This window comes from Grus americana, chromosome 3, assembly GCF_028858705.1.
Source record: "Grus americana isolate bGruAme1 chromosome 3, bGruAme1.mat, whole genome shotgun sequence".
In the NCBI taxonomy this organism is placed as follows: Eukaryota; Metazoa; Chordata; class Aves; order Gruiformes; family Gruidae; genus Grus; species Grus americana.
The window spans coordinates 70,445,053-70,465,634 of record NC_072854.1 but is presented as its reverse complement, the minus strand read 5'-3'; the positions used below and the strand labels follow the sequence as shown (position 1 = coordinate 70,465,634).

Here is a 20,582-nt window from a genome sequence, read left to right as displayed (position 1 = left end):
TGTTAGCTTTCTGGTTGATTATTTCTAGTCCAACTTGCAACTTTTATACCCTGTTCAAAGTCTCCATAGTTTGTTCCATTTTTATTCTGGCTGGAAACCAACAATGCTTGCCTAAGCAGGAAGGCAGAACAGCAGGATGTTCGGTCATCTCTTAAATGTGTGCCGTTACTCTTTCTTCTCTCACTTCCTGGCTAAAATAGATAACCATTTTCCCCACCATAGCAAAAGACTGAATCACTTCAGAGTGACATTAACTGTTCTTGGCCATCTTTCTGTGTTTGTTCTTGAAATAAATAGTCAGCACACACATTGCCATGACAAGGATTTTTATTTATTGGAAAGGGGTTTTGTTTTGTTACTGTCTTAAAATATACTCTTACATGATAAAAACTTTCATTTTCATGAGAAACTTCTTTTTTCATAGCTTGATCTTGACACAGGAGCAGTCTGGATCATGCTAGACTGTTTCAATAGAAACAGATTTTAAAATCAATTTTTCTTACTATAGTTACAAAGTTTCTGAAAAATTTAAAAAGGTAACCTAAAAGGTTTTCAAGGTTTCTCATAGACTGACAACACTCTCAAGGGCTGCAGTTTCTTGGGGAGTAGGTATTTTTTGTTTGTTTTTTATACCTAATCATGTTAACAATTCATTGATTTTGTAATATAAGTAAAATAGGTCTCATCAAACACTCTAGCCCCTTTCCAGTTTTAGAAATTTAAATTGAAGTCATCAGATAAAAATTGATTCAGATCACTGCTTTAGTTACAGGTGGTTCAAGAAGTTACTTTAAGCTCTTCAGGTTAGAGTTGTCCTGGCAGACACCTTACAGTGTAAGTTATGATAAACAACTATTATGCCATGAACTAGCATGACTTAGTGACATAGCTGTCTACATGTAGACATAAAGAAAAATGTTCAACTACTCATCTAAATTCAAAGACACACATATTTCAGGCAGGCATAAATAAATATCTCTACTATAGAAATGATGCAGAATTTATATGCTGTTTAAAAGTGAAGGAAGGATCCATTTGACTCAAGTGATGTGGATTTAAAACAGATTTTTATTTTATTTTTCACAATCAATGTCAATAGAAAAATATTTACTGCTGCAATCAAAGCCAACCCAATCTCAGGAGTAATAGTGGAGCACTGACATAAAACGCAGTTGAGAACACATAACTAAATCTCCACTGACAAAGAGTTTTTGTCTACGCAACATGGAAAAACACATTTCACTGGCTTTCTGCTTAATTACTGGAATCAAGGAGATACACCAAATTTAAAGGGATATATTTCAGTGATACCTCATGCAAAGCTCCAAATACTTTGGAGCATATTGAGAGCAACTCATAAAAATAAAACAGGTGATTTTTGACATACCAGACATGTCAAATCTTCTCCTATTTGGTAAGTTTTGCTTACTTTTAGACAGTAACTTGGGCAAGTTCATCTCTGACTAGTTTAAAAAAAAACAACAAACCAACAAAACCCCCACCCTCAACCAACTCCTCTCCCATCTCTCCCCCCAAAAACATCCCCTGGATATGATAATCCCAACTTGGCCATTCCACCTCACTACAGATGAGCTTTTTCTGAGTGTGGTACATACCTAACATTAAGAAAACCTACAACAAGAACCAAGAGTCCTTTGCATTACCCTTAACCGCACCCGTTATTGCACCAAATGATATGAGATGGACTACTGGCTAAGTAAAATTCTGTTTATCCCAAGTAAAGGTGTACTGTAAAGGATGGTCTTTTCAGTACAGACTGGGACAAGGAGCAGTTTGGGAGCTTCTTAGGCTCTCCCAGATTGCAGTCACACTCATTACTTAGAGGAAACAGCATAACTTTATCCATCTGACTTTCTTGAACTCTCAGCTACTTCCTACAAGTTCTGTTACTCAAGGTGCTGTATGGGCTAGTTTGCAAAGAATATAATTTAAAAACCTGATCAGTCAACCCTTATTTCTGTCCATTCTTCTCTTGAACTACATTAAAAAATGTGTTATGCAAGTCTTCACAAATACAACTTTGGCATAAAGTGAGCGTCCCGATTCAGAAGAATTTATGGAGTAATCAAACAAGGGAAGCCTTGTCTTACCTTTTGCTCAAGTTTAGCTTGTGCTATATCATTTGTTTTCTTTTTCAGTTTGGAAAGAATGGCATTTAGTTCATTTGCTATCCCCTGGATTTTCTGACCAAACTCTTGATTCAATGTTTTGATCTGCTGAGTTTCTCTTTCTTTGGTTTGAATCTGTCAACGATAATAATTAAATTCAGTAACCAGCCATCTCTCCTCCTGAAAGGAAATTAACTTTCAAAAAACTTACTTTAATTTAAAGGAGGAAGGTAATGAAACGCCTCTACGTTGTCATAGTTCGACCACACTTGGATACCGTATTTCACTAAGGTATAAGTCTAACGAAGGGCTACAGATCTGTAATGAACTTATCTACTATATGCTTTACCTGATCCTGTACAGTCACAAGGGCCAGCCCAACTTCTGCTAAATGAAGAGAGAGTTCAGAAGGCAAAATGGTATAAAGCCCCAAGTACTTATTCTGTTGTTGTTCAGCCATTTTTTCAACAGCCTGGCGATGAGTAGTTACTTCACCAAGGAGAGACTAATGACAGAAAAACAGTATTGTTAAGAATGAGGGGAAAAACATGGTTGTGTAAACTTAGCAAATGCAGACATTACATACAGCTTGCAACAAAGCAAATTGCTTTCAAATTTTTAATTAGTTTATTAAAAAAGATTTTTTTCTTGGGATTCCCTGGATTCTCATTTGTGATTGTCTGTCCAGTATTCTGTTCCTGCGTGATCACATCTATATAGAAAATGTCAAGTTTTCAGTACCTCCAGTAAAATGAGTTTATTTTATTTTGTTGCTTCCCTCCATGCCCCAAACTGCCGAGATAGAAAAGAAATGCCACATTCTTTCCATTCACATTCTATAGTTCCCCCATATTTTAGATGAGAAGAGAAAAATTACTCAACAATATGCTAGTACGTAAAATTGCATAAATGCCAATACTTAAATATACCTTAAACATCTTTCAAATATGGTATTACAGCCCATCAGCTACTTCATGCTTTATGAATCTGTCTAGTGGCTTAATCAAAAACTAATGAATATTGTCTAATTTGAATTTGCAGTGGTTTTGAACTGATTGACATTCACTAGCAGATTACAATGAAGATAAGTATTGTAATTTAGAAATTGACAAATGTGATATACCTGCAACTCCTGAAGTTGAGTATCCACTTCTACATCAGGGCTTAATAAATATTCTTTTGTTTCCTGGATCCAGGACTTCACAATATTAATCTCTGCTTCAACCTCCTCACGTTCCTTCAGCTCCTGTTTCACCATCTTCACACCTTTTTTCACTTTCTGTTGCATACTTCGGAAACAAAGAAACAATACTTATTTGTGAATAATTAAGTAATGTCTAAAAACATAGCTTTGTCAAAAAATATTGAATAATAAGGATAATGATTAATAACCCCACACCCAGAGTAATAAAAAGTGGGGCAGTGTTGCAACAGACTACTAAGGCAGCACATTTACATTTCTCATGTTCATTCTTTGGTTCATTCCTTTTAACGAACAGTTTTATGTGTTTTGACATCGAGCATGCAATTCTTTTGAAGAAATGCAAATGTTTGCAAAACAGACACCTACATCTGAGCTTATCCCCACAGACTGCCCTTATTGTCAAGTGGACGAAGCAGGCAATTCTAGGACATGATTTAGGATGATTCATCATCATTCTAAAAGAAACTTCTAAAATAGGTCAGAAAAACTGCATCTTTCTATTTCTTTCCACTAGAGAATTAACCAGTTCAGATGCGGATAACTATAATTTAAAATAACGAGATAAATTCCACCCCTATTGATGGGATTTGCATTGGCAGAATACCTAGCATAAGGCATGGATCAAATATCTGAACACCATTTTTGATCCAGGGACCTATCTCCACACTTCCACTAAGACAGAGTTTCTGCACTTTGGATCTCCTGAAAAAAACCAGAATCTTTTTCAAATGACAGTTCTGTGAATGATCTGCAGGACTATTTGTAACTCTTATGTACGTGACATGGATCTCACTTTGCTATTCCCATATTTGATTTATGTTTGTATAACCTTTCATAGCTGAATCGTATCTTATTTACATGAGCATGAGATGATCACAGACCTTATTTCTTAGAAACTAATTCTAAGGGAAGAATGGAATTACAGAAGTGCTAATATCTGCACCTTTTCTACAGGGATTGCTATTCTACTGTAATTAGGTATGCACGCACGCAATGAACTTTCCACAGGCTAGGTGCAGGGTTTACAATTTTTTCATTCTCTGTCTTTCTCCCACTTCCCACTGTGGAGATCTAGTTAATGGCATCTTAGTGCAGTTCTGAGGTGGATATGAGTCCTGAAACCTAGCCATAAAACTTCCTGGTTTATACCTGACAGGGAAACATTTTAGATTTAGATAAACATTCATATAATCACAAGCTGAAATGTTAAGATCAGTTTCATTTGCATATGCCCTAAATTCCCCTGTAAATTTCATAAGATACCTACTTTTGGTACCTAAGTGCTTCCAACAGAGGAAACAAAGTGATAAAGTAATCTAAACTTAGGATACAAAAAGATAAAATGTCATTATTAATGGTGAGATGCAATGGAAGTGTTTAAAACCAGTTGTAACTTTAATGTAGTTTGTACAACTCTTACATAAGATACTATTATGCAAGGCAAGAAGTACGTAATTCTAAAATGCATACTCCTGCTGATAGAAATAAAACCATTGTAAAAACATATTTCAAAATTAATTAAAGATAATTTAAAATTAAACTAATGCTTATAATAACTAATATTTATTTTAAGCCTGGTAATTGTTGATGATAAGAAAAACGATACGTGAACTCTTGTTAATGAATTGTAAAGTAGCATTTTTCTAGTGAATCTTTTAAAATATTGCCTTACTTATGGCATCGATCTTGCATTGCTTTGATCTCTTGCATGACTGGTAGTTCTTCCTGAGATGGAGGCTTTATTTCCACATCCTGAAGCATGCTGACAGCGTGCTGTTTGAGCAGGCCCAAAGATGACAGCTGGTGCTCCACCTCCAGAAGGAAACTGCTGTGGTAATCCAGGAGTTCCAGGAGCTCTGTCTTGGATGCCTTTTCCACTGAGCTTTCTGGTAAGCGGCCTTGGAGCTCATCTATTGCTATGGTGGCTTTCTGAACCTATGGGAAGAGATGCAGTCTTGGCAACAGTGAAATTAAAAGAAGCTAGTAGAACTGATACCAGAAGGTGCTAAACCCAGTGCTGTACATTTAGATGCTGTAAAACAGTTGTGGTATAGGGCTTGTGCAGCAGTCTCTGTAGCAGGTCTAAATCTATGCTCTAACGTGCTAGACCTAGCTAGCTAGGCCTAGCTCTTCACAGTGGACTAGAACTTGCTAAAGGACGTTTTTGTCAAGTGTTAAGTGGCTCCTCATATTTTTTAGCACTTATTATCTTTATTGCCATAGGGCCTAGAGCTCTGCCCCAGGGCAGACCTGTATTTGGCACAAGTCATACATTTAACAAAAAGATGATCCCCATTCCCAGAGAACCTGCAATCTGAGCATAAAATAATGGACAATGACAGATAAAAAGAGCCAGGTATGATATAAGAAGAAAAAAAGACACATGATCGGTGAGCAATGACAGGCAATAGTATCACTGCATAAACCTAGAAATAGCAACTTCATACTCTTCAGGGAAAAATAAAAAGAAAAAAAAAAGGAAAAAGAAAAAAAAGAAGTTGACAATCTAGAATAGACCATCTGGGGAAGGGAAACATAGTGGATAAAATTCTGAAGAACCACCAGAAACCAATACAACTCCGTATTTAATGAACATGTATGCATATAGAAAAACAGTGCAAACTTTGGAGGCAGTGGTTCTAAGCCTAGGTCTTCCGTAGCTTTTTTTTGTTGTTTTTTTTTTTTTCCTAATGACCTGAGAAAAACCACTGTTATTCCTGCTATCAGCTTTCTCTACCATAAGATAATTAATAAGGCAGTATAATGAGTGAAAACCTATGCACACTTACCAAAGGAGGATTTACCAAGACCAGAAGTTACCTTATCGTTAAAGTCCTTCCATTCTTGCACTGCATCTTCCAAAATTTTCTCTTGTTCTTGGGCGACATTCCGGAGCCGTGTCCAGCGCTGCCAAACTGTTGTCATGGATCTACTTATAGTTGCCTTACTGGCATCATTGCTAACTTTTTCCAGCTGTGAAGCCTTTTCTTCTAGGGCTGTGATCTTCTCATGGAAAGAATTCACTACAGACACAAGAGTCTGAAAAAGCAAAAACAAGCACTGTTTTCCTCTTTTACAACTCATAACTATTCAACACAGTTGCAGGCAGACGAGCCACTTCCATCTACTGCAGACAAAGAGGAGGTACTCTAAGCTGTGTGAGGTGCTTTGGTCTCGCTTTATTTTTCATATGCAATATATTAGCTACAGCTACTTGAAGGATCTGGTCCAAAATGCAACAAACCGGAAGCAGCAGAAATGTGGTGTAATCAGATTTTTTCTTCCTTGCTAGGCCCTCAAAAGGGATGGAAATGAGTATTCAGGACCCTTCTTATAGCAAACACTGACTTCTATTAAAGTCTAAAAATGAAAGCAGCAAATCAGGTGTTTAAGCATACATTTATGTCATATTTATCTCTAATGCCATTTTAGATGTCCCAGGCTATCAGGACATTCTCACGGAGCTGGCAGACATGATATTTACTCTTAGGGGAGACTCCTGCCTTCACAGAGATGCAGCTGGAGACCAGGCAGGACGTCTGCAGTGTCACTAGCTGCCTATATTAAGGCAACTAGTTGGCACCCTAAATACTGGAGGAGAAAGTAATTCTTTTAAGTTACATTATTTTAGACTAAACAAGAGTTAATATTTTCCCCCACCCTTTCTGTCCAAGTAAAACTATTTCATGTGATCCAAAGTAGATGGACGTTTCTGTTGATCTCACTTTCTTGTAGGATACATAATTTTGGGATTTATGCACCCAAGGCTTTTAGGAACTTCCTGATTCCTTCCAGTTCTCTACAGTCATAGGCACACAGACAGACATTAAGCCGAAAAGTGACTAAAAATATCTGTCCCAGTCACCCCACAAATAAAACATGTGTTCTGCAAAACAAAAACCACCTCTTGGTGTGCTATGACACAGTTAAGCGCTACAGGAAAAGATCCAAAAGCTCAAATTCAGGTTGCCCCAGGCAGGGACCTATATAACATACATTTATTTTCACTAAAGGAAAAGGATTTCATATAATTTTCAGTACCTTACCTTATGTGTTAGCAATTTCTCTTCTGCTTCATGAGAAGAAGCAGCTTTAGCTACTGAGAATTCAGATAATTTTTTCTCAGCCTCATTCATCACTTCAATAACCTTCTGTCTTGCTGTCTGGTACTCCTGCCACTCAGAAGCACACCTTAAAAAATATAATTCCAGAAAGAACAATTTAATGCTATATAAAACCATTTGGAAATTAGGAATATTGTTGCATCTAGTTTTCAATGTAGCTGCTTAGTTTTGCTGTTACACAGTATTTTACAAGAAAAAGAAAGGTTATTGGGAAAGAGCATACATAGAAGCATATGCTCCTGATTTTCAGCTGTGCCTTACAGACACAGCTTGACATTGAACAGCCCTTGATTGACTTTTCCTCAGTGATTTTGTCTAGGTTGTGTTTTAAACCCACCCAAACTTTTAAAATCCAGGAATAATAAGTAACGTAGTTATGCTAGTTAAAAAGATATTTCCTTTTAGTTCAAAATGTCTGCTTTAATTTCATTTGTTTCTATGTAGGTCTTGTGCCAGATGAAATAAGGACAGTCATTTCCTAGTTGTCGTCTTGGTGCTGTTCCAAGCTTTATACAATTTCATCATAGCTTCCTCAGCATCACGCATCTAGTGAGTCAGTGGCAGAGGAGAAAACAGAACCCAAGAGCTCTGAATCCCAATATCCACTTCTCTCATCAGTAGAACAAACATTTTACAAAACTTGAATTAGTGTTGTGATCTCTTTCTTTCATCATCACCAAGGTGATCTTAAAATGAAAGAAAAAAAAAAGATTAATATACCTTTGCAACTGCTCTTGCTGGGTTTTGGCTTCTTGCTTTGTCCCTTTCGCCTTTTCCTCCAATGCAGCTACATTCTGCATCAGCTGCTCTCTCGCTGTGGCTTGGATAAAGGGCTCTATCTCAGACACAAGGCCCTGTAACTCCTTCAAATGATTGCTGAACTGACTTTCTGTGCTGAAAAATTCAATGTGGTTCCTTAGGTTCTCCTCAGAATTCTCAACATCAAGACCATTTCTTGCTAAATGTAGAAATTCCTGAGCATCTTCAAGCCAGTCATTTGCTAACTGCATCACTTGGTAGTATCTTTGGCAGAGGCTATATAATTTATTCAAGGTAGCCTGAAATAAAAGGGAAAATTATACAGAGGGTCACAGACATAAAATTCACAGTAAGAACAAGAATATCATCTGCCAAGAGCGGACGTTGCCCATGCTTGCTTTCTTTTCTCTTTATTGTATCTAAAATACAGGTCTGGAGAGACTACGCTGAAGTCGGTTTTGAGTGAGTTTGCACTTCTACATGCAGGTATCAGTGCATATTAAGGAAGTCTTCCCCCATGCCATCCCTGCCCCAAGTCATCCACAGCAACAGGCCACAACCTAAGCCATTCAAAAAACCAAACAGGATTATTAAAATCAATCTTTACATGATGATTACAAACATCAAGCCACAGAGCCATCTTTTTCAGCTTTGTGAGTGAGAAACTAATGACACTTAGGGTGTGCTAACCTGTCTCACTTGTATAGCTTCTTGAACTTCACCATCTAGTTCTGTAAGCTCAGCAAGAGTGTTCTCCAGGTCAGCGGGTATCAGCTCCTTTGCTTTCATGTATTTCTCTTTTTCTTTATTGCTTAGTGCATTCATTATTCTCAGGCTTGACTGCACTTCTTCCTGATGTATCTGAACCTTTCGGATTTCTTCTTGGATGCTTTGCAGTTTGAGGTCCAAACTTAATGTTCCATTAAGTTCTGTTTTCACCCACCTCAGCCAGTCGACTGAGCGGCAGATTTCTGTCTGGAAGTCTATGCTTTGCACCAGTCTGTTCTCACACTCCATCACGGTGTCACCAATGGCAGCATGCAAAGACTTTAGTTTCTCTTGCCAAGACTGCACTTGGCGATTTGTTGTCTCACATGCAGACGAGTCAAGCTGAGGAGAAAGGGCTTCTACATGTTCAGTTATTCTCTTCAGAAGACTCCCTGAGTCTTGCAAGCTGCCCACTAGAGAATGGTATATTTTCAACTTTTCTTCTATTGGGTGTGTTTCTTCATTTACCTTAATCTGCTCCTTCTTCACTGCCTCTAGTTGTGCCTCAAACTGCATACACATTTTCTCATGCTCCTGGCATGCTTCTATTGTGTCTTCCAACAGGCTGATTTTCTGTTCTATTTGCCTCTTCAACTTCTGATATAGCGTGACTAGTTTTAACATCTCATCTGGTTGCCATGGCTGGCCGGTGCTTCGAAAGGCCTCCTTCTTCTGGTTTAGTTCATCCACTGCTGCACCAAGGTTCACCACCTCACCTAAGAGATCTTTGTAGGTCTGCTGGAGTGACATAGCTTCTTTGGCTAAAACAGCAGCTGGAGCTTTGTCCATGTTAATAAACTGATCTTCTAGCTCATTCAGAGCTTTACTTGTCAGCTCAATCAAAGAGGCATACTCTTTTCTGGCATAAATTGCTTCCTGAACCTTATATAATTTTTCTTTTGCCAGAGCAGTGACAATATTGAATTGCTGAGGGAGAATGTTAAGTTTTTCATCCAGATAAGAATGATCCACTTCATTAAGTGATGGTAGGATTTCTTGGCCATCTCTTTGCAGTGCAAGTAACAGATTTTCATATTCTGGAGATTGCTCAAGAATCTGTTGATATTTTGCTAACTGGCTGTATAGTTCAGAGTTCGAATTCATTACATTGACCTCTGGGAATGTGATGATATCACCTTGTTTTAGCCAATGGCAAGCTTTATCTAAGTCTTCTTTGAAATATTTCCTGGAAACTATATTTTTTTCCAGTTCTAACAATCTCTGGTTACACTTTTGTAAAACAGTGTCATACACATTCTGTAGTTCTTGCAGTTTACCCAACACTTCACTCTTTTCTTGTTCTGTTGCTTCTTTCATTAAATCCCTTCCTTGAGCCCACAACCCTGTGACTTCATTTTGATAGGCCTTCAGGTTAGCCTGGGCATTCTTGCAAGTCCTGATCTGTTTGTTCACATCTTCAGGCAACAGACAAATGTGTTCTGGAAATGTTACTTTCTTCTCATGCTGGTGAATTTGGTTTGTAGCCTGAAAGACTGCCATGAGAAACTGGGTCTTTTCAGACAGTGCTTTATTCAGGTGCTTTCTCCTCTGGCCAATCAGATCACTGAGGCAATCTACATGGTACTGTGCATCAGAAAGTGCTTTCTGCAGCTCCTGCCTTTCATTGAGCCCTAGGTTGGTCATCACCCTGTCAGCATCCTTCACAAGCGTCTTCAGAACAAGCTGTTTAGCTTCAAGCTCACTGCAAATGGTAAGATGATCCATGAGAAGACTCTGAGCCAAATCGGGAGGAGGGCTGTGTTTAAGAGCCTCTGACATACTAGGCTGCTGCTCCTCTGCCCATTCCATTAGTTCCTGAAATTTGGAATGCACCAAACTGAGCTCTTCTAAGGTTGAAACAGAAACCTGAATTTTCCTTTTGACAAGGTCCTCCAGTTGAGTCCAGCGTTGCTCGAAATGACCAAATTGCTCCTTTACTAATTCTCTGTCATCAAGATTCAGATGTTCTATCATCTTCTGCTTCTGATCTTTCAAATCTTCCAAAGCAAATCGCCTTTCCTGTAGTGCCAGTGCCAATTTTTGCAAAGCTTCGAGGTGCACGTTTGTACTTTCAGCATCAGATCTGTTATCAAAATGGACACGACAGAAATGAATTGTTAGATCCTATCTCAGGACAGACTTTTAAAAAGAGGCCAGGATGAATTATAAGCACACTATGTACTGAACTTAATATGATATAAATACCTACAGTTTTCAGATTGTTTTGAAGGTACCAGTCTTGAATATTAATTAAAAAGTTGAACATTTTTATTCCTCTCCCTTTCACCTGCAATAGGGGCGTCAGGCTGACCATACAAATTAACGTGAATACTACAGAGCATACTGGTTATATTGATCGTTTGAAAAACAAGTACTGGGGTTGAAGTGAATCTTATTTCATGACAGTGATAGCAGCAGTAATAGACTCTCACAATTTTACACATAGCTGGTGTGGTTATGCTATACGAAGCAGCTGCAATCATTTAGCAGCAGCAGCAACTAAGCTTTAATATAATAATCTAATATATAAAACACAGTATCACAATGAAAAACACACACAAATAAAAAAATCAAACAAAATAGTAAAAATTCTTGAAATATCAGAAAATGCTATACCCTGAGACGGGATCAATCAGTACTTGCCTTAAAGACAAACACTGAAGATCTGGCTTCTCAAACTCTCTTTATTTCAATACAAGTAATTGTCCTATAATTAATAAGGGAGGCTTGCTTCTAATTAAGCATGGAAAAAGGGATTTTTAGTGGATCCAACTTAGAGACACTCCATAAACAGGTCTTTCAGCATATATGGACTAAGTCAGCTTTGTGTGTGCTACTCCTTTTTTACCTAGCCAGGTTGTCCCACTCTTTTGTGAGCTTTTCCAAGAAAACTTCAACTACATTCATGCGATCATGGTAATCCCTCGTCCTCTGCAGATCCTCCTCCCTCTGTATGAGCAAACTGTGTGCCTGAAGGCAGAGGTCCAGCCACTGGTTGCTCAGTTCTCCTATTTCCTTGTGTTCAGGTGATTCCTGTCCTTGGGTTAGTTTGTTCGTCTTCTCAGTCACAGAGCTAAGAGCTGACTGCTTAGACTGCAGTTTCTGACTGAATTCCTGAAAAAGATGCAAGTCAAAACCAGTATGGAGACACCTACTCAAAATTATAAAATGGAATTTAAATACAAAGTCTGAAATAAATAAATAAATAAATAAATAAATAAATAAATAGATTGTGTAAGGACTAATTATCTACCCAGGCAAATGCTGTACAGATGCAAATTGGAAGAAGTGCCTTCTCCCCTCTCCTAACCTTCCTCCCTATCACCTCAGGTGAGGACAGGTTGGTTATAGATGTGAAAGCAAACCAGAGCAGTTTCCAAGTGCCAGTGATAAACAGAAATCGTGATCAAGTCACACCTCATTGTCCAGGCTTCTGGACCAGCACGGCTCCCACCATACCCTAAAATGTTCAACATACTCTGGATCTCATGAGAATTCATTTTACCAGTCCTATTTCTAGCTCTTTTTTTTTTTTTTTCTTTTCCTTTTTCATTAGAGACTAAAAATAGGAAACAGAATCCATGAGTCAGTGAGCCCCCATATCCATACTTCATTTTGTTCCTACTTCTATAATAGAGACCATTATCACTGTCATTATTGAAACAAAGTCAATAATTTTCTAGGTATGATCGCTATTTGAGTTAATAAATTCCAGTAAATAAAAGAGTCCATCTGCATACACAGTTCTTACTGAATAAGAAGTCACAGAGAACCCAATAAAAGAATATGCAATATACTGACAATTAAAACTAACCAAATATTTTTCAGCGCTTACACACTGTCTAGGGTAAACAGAATCTTTTCCCAAATTCTAGTTCCAATAACAATGACTGAACAACCATGACCACCTCCAGTACTTTGCTGGAATGATATGTTTTCACTGAGGGCTGGTAGGGGTTCTGCAGAAGAGATGCTACTGCCCAGCTCTGCCTCATTCCTCTTTGTGACTGCTTCAAATGGAGGTAGGCATCTTCCTTTACCAGGGCAAAGTCAAAGAAAAAATACACATTGTGCCACATCTGACAGTGGCACGCACCTGCTGTATTCACAATAATCCAAAGATCCTGACTGAAACAGTGAAGAAATACAGACTCCTGCTTCTTCCTGGACTCTAATCATAGCTAGTGCAACAGCTTTCAGTCCACATTGCGCTGAGATACCTTCAAGGGCTATGACTTTGTTCAAACACTTGTGTAGAACAGACATGAAGAGAAAGTGCTGTCTAATTTTCACCCAACTCCTGGCATATCAGAAAAAGAATACAAGCAACATCTAGACCAAAACCACAAAACCCAAGCATTTCATCATTTAATAAAGAAATAGTCTGTTTTCCTGTTTCTTCTTATTACTTTACTGATGTTTGTGATGTGTGCACAATGGCCAGAAACATTCTCTCTTCTCTAGTGAATAAGGATGAGTGGAGATCTGAAGGCATGTGTCTCATTATTTAGGGTAAATTAAATTTGGTTTCTCTCATACCTATTCTCCAGTAGCTTTCAGAGTTCAGCAACACTGAATAGTTTCCTAGACTATTCTGAAATAGCTCTCTATATTTGAGAAGTATTGAAATCAAAGTACTTAGCAAGTACAAGTTGCAGATCTTATCTTCAGGTCCACTGTGATCAGCAATTAGCCTACTAAAAGCGAAGGTAAATCAGAACGGTAGGCTGAAAAATGCCTACTGTTAAAAAAACCAAAGTCAGAAAAATATTACAGTGTTTTGTTTTCTGTGTCACCCTGTAGCATCAACAAGGAAATACTCTTTCCTCTCTGCTTTTGCTTAGAACATATTAGCATTTGCATGCAACATGTGCATATAACATGAATTATAATAATATCAGCCACAGGATGAACTTCTTCCTTACCTTCTGTTCTTAATCCAAAGTCTCCTTACCTTAACCTGGAGTACCATATTCTGGGCAATGTTTAGCTCCAATTCTGCCCGTCTCCTTTTCAAATTCTGTAGTTGTTGATCTGCATCCTGGAAATATATCCAGAGCTCAGCTTTCATTTGTTTGATCTCTTCCCAACCTTGAGCCAAATACTGTGAGTGCATTATCTGTTGCTCGATCTAGAAGAAATGAAAAGGAGTAGGAATGCTTTAATGCATCTATTTTTGGAGAATGGAGGATGACTACCATTCTTCCTCTGAGCACAATACTGTACTAAAGCAAATCTCTGCACTTGATTCTGAAGGGGTGACGGGCTAATATTATCCACAAAAAGAGTCTTAACCTTCAAAAGTTATAAAAAACAGACCTATCAAAGGAAAGCTGTGGAAAAAAAAAGAATTATCATTCACCCTTGGGATAAGCAAGTATATTTATGAGTGTGTATATTTCAAAGTGTTCTCAGTCTTCTATTAAAGCTTAAATTACCTGTATAATTTAGTCCCTTGCATGCCAAGAATATTGCTGGACTGTACCCTACATGCCTTCACAATGACCAAATAAAAGCTTAAACTGAACACTTCCATTTAATTTGCTTAGCCCAGTTATTTTGCCTATATGCCTTTTGTAAAATGCCAATAAGAAGCATGCTTACCGGCTCTGAGCCCATCAATCACCTTAAACCAATAGTCACACAGCTTCTTGTGCTCCAAATACAGTATGGAGCCTTTAAGGTTTAGACACTCAACCAGCTTAATATATCTCAGTGCTGTACCATCTGTGATTCCTTAAAAATGTTTCACTGCTTTATATATAAAAGGACAATCTTATTCTGACATTTGGCATGCTTTTTAGTTATTCAATATTTGGACTGCCTTTTTTTTTATGGATTAGTTGGATTTGCACAATTTGCTTCTCTGGTATGGAATACTGTTACTGTATATATTAGATTTTTACTCTTGGTAGAAGTAGTTTCAAAAGTTTGGTTGTGTGTATGCGAAACTAAATTTTTCATGTTTACAACAACAGAAATGGTCATAATATTTCTTTTCTAATAACTTACGTTTATAATTTTATTCTAAAACCAAACATTAACCTACTTTAAAACTTAAAAATTAGGTATGCTTCTATAAATTCATAGGCTGAAATAGATGCACTCTGATTTTTTATGATATATAATTTTTTTATTATGATTACACTTAATATATTAAGTATACCTTAATGAGAACATCAGTCTACTATTGAATAAATAACAACAGTAAAATGTGTCTAAGCTTTAATAAAATACAGAGAAGAACAGATTGAATTGTGTTTTATGAAAACAAATAATTTGGATCAGGTTTTCTTCCTCAGAATATTTGTGTGGCTTTAGACCAACATCTTGTAACATTGCCTAAGTACCTTTAGCAACCTTTGTTGTGTGTCTTTGTGTTACTACCAGGATGGCAATGTGGAATTAATTAAAAAAAAAAAAAAAAAGAAAAGAAAAAGAAAAGAGAAAACTATTTCTAAAAGAAATACTTAGATGAAAGTAAGAAGACATTTCTTTAAACCATTACCCAATATGACCTTTTTAAAAGAGGACAGATCAAGGCAGTTAAAGCTCTAAATAGGATTAAAAGTGGGTTGTTGTGATTATCTTGTACCGTTTGTTTTGTTTGTTGAATATCTGTTGCTGTACTCTTCACTGTGGCATCTGACAGATCACACATGGAGCACAGAAGATCCAAGTATGTATTGGCCTGCTCCTGCAGAGCCCGGAAATGTTTCACCTGAGGAAAGACAACCCTCAAATAGACTCTGAGACTATGGAAATTATCTCTTATTTTATTACAATCATGCACATTAGTGTTTTTACTTTAGCTTATTATTTCCAAAAGATGAAATGTAGACATACACTATTTTATTAGGTAAGTCTGCTCTGTCATAATTATAGAAAAGAGTAACTTAAAATTTTGGCTATCATCCAATGGTCAAAGAGCTTAGTGACATTACGTAGCTTATTTCTTTATAAATAAAGTGTTGTATAGATACACACAGTTTCAACGAGGTGACTTACTTTCCCAAGGTGAGTGGGAAGCAGGGCTTTATCCGATTATTAAAGTGTCATGTTCCTATACCTATAAAATTCTCCAGTGGCTAATAGATCATGAAGAATCCAGCCCAGTGGCCCAACATGCTTTCCCACACCTTCTGAAACCTTTCCAATGTCCCCAATATCTATGATTGCCAAGATCAGACAACATGATGCTGTTGAGGGTTCTTGCTCTCGACATTGCCCGGAGGAACTCACCTCTCCCTATGAAGAGCTTCCTCATCCCAAAAGAAAATGATGATATGAGTGTTGACAAGCAGAGCAATAACATACCTCCTAGAGTTCCAGGGAGGAGGGATGAGCAACCACCGAACACAGAGGGCCAGTGGTGGGTCCTTGAGGGCAAAAAGTTGAACACAACAGCGGTGTGCTCTTGTGGCAACCTCAAATTACTGTATGAGCAAGAATGCAGGGAGCAAGGTGTGGGAAGCAATTATTCTCCTATGCCTATGTTTCTCAGGCTGTTCCTGGTCTACTTGGCCTAGCTTTCCTCTTCCTCTATAGAAGAGCTATTGGCAAACTAGTCCAAGTCTAACAAAAGGCTGAGGGGATATGGGGCTGTAGTATGTCGCATTTTTGGGCAGGTCTGAAGGAACTGGGTTTGTTCAGCCTGAAGGAGAGAGGCTAATTGCGGTCTGCCTTTACTTAAAGTGGTAGGGGTCAGGTGGGGGCAGTACTGAGAAGACAGAGCCAAACTCTGCTGAGGTAAGCAGAAAAAGGACCAGATGGAAAAGTGACAAGTTGCAACATGGAAATTCTTCCTAGATGCAAGAGAAATTATTTTTCACACCGAGAACAGTTACACAGTGGAAGAGGTCCCTAATCCTCAGGAATGGTTAGGGCCCTCAATGCACCAAAGGGCTCTGCAACCTCTATCCCCCTCTCCCTGGGGTTTGGCTGCCTCTGCTCATGGCCAGCCCTGACTCAGCTCAGACGTGACCTGGCCAATGGAAAAGTGTTCAGAAGTCTTTCCCCTTGCTCGAGAGCTGCATGCAAGCTCAGGCTCTCACCCATCTATGGACCTCACCTGAGCTACACTGTAGGTGCACCTGTGCCTGGCTGATCCTCCTCGCCATGCCTTGCTGCCCTGACCTACCGCCTCCACCTGGGACTGGCCTCATCCCTACAGACTTGCCTGGTGATTGCCAGATGGTGGCTGACACCAGGGGTGCTCTGCTCTCCTCACCTGTGTTCTGTGGTTCTGCACGTCATTGGGAAGGTGCTGCCCTGCCAGCCCCACTGTCATCCCCTCCTACTCCCCATCTCCACTGTCAGCCCAGCTCCCCCCAGCCTTGCAGAGCTGCCATTTGAAGTACTCCATGGTCTCTAGTAAGACACATGGTGAATTCCAGCATTTTTAGTACCAGTTTAATTTGAAAGCAAGGTACAAATCCAATGTAAAATACATTAAGTTACTGAGAATGATCAAGAAACAAAGAAACCACTTTTAATGGCTAATGTGGGCTAGAGGCAGTTCTATGCTCTTAGGCTGAAGAATTGTTTTAATTGCCTGATAACAGACTCTGTGTCACTATGAAATCACATCTCAAATAGGAACATTAGTAGACAGATGGGCAACTGAACAAGCAGGAAGACACAACCTCTCTGCTAAACACATCTGTGGAGTACCTGAACAGGTTTATCTAATTAGCCAACTTTTTTCAGGTGACATATTTCTAAACATTACGCAGAAGTAGCAAAAGCCCTGTGAGATTTTTCACCTGTGGTTATTTTTCACTCAAGGTATTCCTTTTGGAGATGGGAATAAACAATGAGGAAGCACAGCGCTCTGAGAAGGTCAGAGAGAGTATCTAATTTCTATTAATATAAAGCTCTTAACCTGAACTCACCTTATTAAGGATAACTGAGCATTTTCAAGTGCTGAACTTTTACCTGTTTAACTGCATCTGCCAGGCTGAAAGGTGGCCAGGTAGTTGGCTTGAGGTCTGACTGCACTGTAGACAGCCAAGTCTGGCACTGTTGTAGGGTATCCTGATGATTAACATGCTTCTGGAGTTCATGTTCCAAACTCTGGTACACCTAAAATAAACATTTTAGGTTTATTTTTATTTTAGGTCATCGCATTTTCAAACACTGCTATTGGCCCTCTTCTCCCACCTTGAAGACTGCAGATAAAACAGAATTATTAACATTGTGGCTATTCTAGCCCTTGTATGTAAAAGTACCAAGGGATGAAAGCTCCTTAAGCTCTCACCGCATCTTGCCGATTTGTGGACAAGATGGACAATATCTAACTCACAGCTTCTGGAAAGAAAAGATAAAGATGCAAATGAAGAGTATTGGCTCTTATTTCTGTATCCTTGTTCAACACTTTGCCATTGATCTCATACAAGGTTTTGCCTACCTCTACAAATCTTACTGACTATGAAGTCTACTTTTTGGAAGTTTTGAGGTTTTTTATTTTTTGGTTTTGTTTGGGTTGTTGTTTTTTGGGGGTTTTTTTAGACTATGCTGGCTTGATCTCCTAATTGGATTAACAGAATGACCCAGCTAGCCCTTCTTAACTGTATATTCTGGTTTTACTAAGAGAGGCAGTATTTCCTAGCATATAATGAAGACCCGTTATGTACACATGCAAACTACTGACACTAAGAGTATAATTCGCTCTCTAGTTTTTGAAGTAGAAATAGTTCTAATTTCTTTGCCGCAGCTGCTCAGAAGCTAGTGTAACATGAAGGTAGTGAGGGTGTGGAGAGATTAAGGTGAGATCTGACGGGCAGCTAGTTTTGCTAGCTGCAGGGCAACATTGGGATCACAAGGAATTCAGCACAGTAATGATGAAGTATTACATTAGTAACCCATAGGCTCAATTTAAACGGAAATAGTAGAAAGAGTTTGTACCATTTAAAGAAACAAGTACTTACAGAAATAATGTGTGTTGTTCTTAAATGGCATAAAAACATTTTTGAAACAAGACTTACTCTTTGGGCTGTGCTACATATGGCAGAATAGCTGTCCTTTGTCCCCTGAAGATGGCTTTGTATGTTTTGCTTAAATTTTGCTTGAAGATGTTCTGTGCATTGATTGATCAAGTAATCGCCTTTACTCTTAAGGCTGTTCAAACGATCTTCAAACCCTGCAATTTCTTCCATGATAGCCTAAGAAATAGATAAAATGCTTTTAAAGAAATATTTTAAACTTAAACCATGTTCTGCGTACCAGCTTTTAAAATGAACTTTTTTTTTTTTTCTTAAACACTCTTTATCTTCAGATTTGGAAAAAAGTTTTTAGACAACATGTATTGTTATAGTCAAGCTACCAGAGCGTATACTCTTTGTAAAATCATTGTCAAAAGTCTGTACATAGATATCCCACAGAAACATCATTAGCAGTGTAAACATTATATGCTTATGCCTCAAGACTACCCTTAATCTTCCTTTGTTGCAAGCTCTCCGGGGCTCCACCAACTTCTCTTGTGTCTAGTAATGAGGACTAAATCTGATGCTGAATCATCTCTTATTCCATAAGCTCTTCCACTGTAGACAGTGCTTTCCATTGACTTTGGTGGAGCCAAATTTTTATCTAAGGAGTTTACTTAAAGAATAACACACTAATCACAATTAGTTAAAAGGTTTCAGTATTCATTCTCTCAATCTCGGTTTCAGGGAGTGGTGGGGAGGGTTGGATTTTGCTTTCTTTTATCTTCTAGAAAGCATCGGCTATTGATGTAGTGAATACTATTAATAGCAACTATAACAATACCTTGAATAAAAGCAATGGAGGAAACGTTACAACATAATAGCGGAAAAAAAGAAAATTTAAAATTTAAAATATTTTTTCATCCTTAAAAGTGCCAGAGCAAAAAATGCCTTAGGAGTAAAATGACCCTAGTCTGCTTTTTGTGGTCTATTTCCTGGGACATCTCAGCAAAAATCTGACACGTAATTCTTGTGCAGGTGCAGTCTCACCCAAGAAACAACAAGCTAGATTTGTTAACTGCATTAATGACACTGATGCTTATCTACACAGTTAGCAGTAAGAGGAACAGAACAGATGAATGACAAATAACTAGAGCTCTGGAGTGGAGACGAGAAGCAAAGAGGAAAAATTGTATTTTACCAGACAAAGGAAGTTTACCCAAGAGCAAACCCACCTTGTGGTTAGCTAGTTGCTGAGTGATTATTTCAAGATTGTTACTCTCCATGAGGTCAGGGCTGACCAGCCTGCTGGACATATGTAACAACCACTTCTCCCCTTCTTGCAAATCACTATTGTAATCCTCATGTTCTTTTACTCTGACCTCCAAGGTTTCAACATATGCCTGCAGGTCCACAATAACCAAAATTAAATATTCAGGTAATTACAGGAATGAAGAAACCCCAAACAAACCAAAACCCACCAAGAACTTGAAAGCTCTAAATTTATATTCCTGTGAAGGGCTCTCACATGATCAGACTGTTAAGAAAGACATCAAAGCGATTACTAGTGTGAATAAACTCTGTGGTACTGAGCAGTATTTTCACTCCGGATGAAATACCATACCTTAAAGACTGAGGAAAACACTGAGGATCTCTGTACTTTAAGAAAAGGAAC

At 38.3% G+C, this 20,582-nt stretch overlaps 1 protein-coding gene across 18 annotated transcripts in view; it reads right to left on the bottom strand.

Moving 5' to 3' along the window:
- Positions 1-20,582, bottom strand: part of SYNE1 (spectrin repeat containing nuclear envelope protein 1) — a 311,090-nt gene that overhangs the window by 113,211 nt on the left and 177,297 nt on the right. For all 18 annotated transcript variants that reach the window (XM_054822896.1, XM_054822889.1, XM_054822893.1 and 15 more), the window contains 14 exons: positions 20,143-20,310; positions 18,971-19,147; positions 17,922-18,068; positions 15,580-15,705; positions 13,939-14,115; positions 11,833-12,098; positions 8,907-11,067; positions 8,178-8,515; positions 7,380-7,524; positions 6,154-6,372; positions 5,006-5,268; positions 3,253-3,418; positions 2,479-2,634; positions 2,112-2,264 (listed from right to left, as the gene is read on the bottom strand). In XM_054822896.1, coding sequence (XP_054678871.1) covers positions 2,112-2,264; positions 2,479-2,634; positions 3,253-3,418; positions 5,006-5,268; positions 6,154-6,372; positions 7,380-7,524; positions 8,178-8,515; positions 8,907-11,067; positions 11,833-12,098; positions 13,939-14,115; positions 15,580-15,705; positions 17,922-18,068; positions 18,971-19,147; positions 20,143-20,310 — 4,662 coding nt within the window. The remainder of the gene's footprint in view (positions 1-2,111; positions 2,265-2,478; positions 2,635-3,252; positions 3,419-5,005; positions 5,269-6,153; positions 6,373-7,379; positions 7,525-8,177; positions 8,516-8,906; positions 11,068-11,832; positions 12,099-13,938; positions 14,116-15,579; positions 15,706-17,921; positions 18,069-18,970; positions 19,148-20,142; positions 20,311-20,582) is intronic.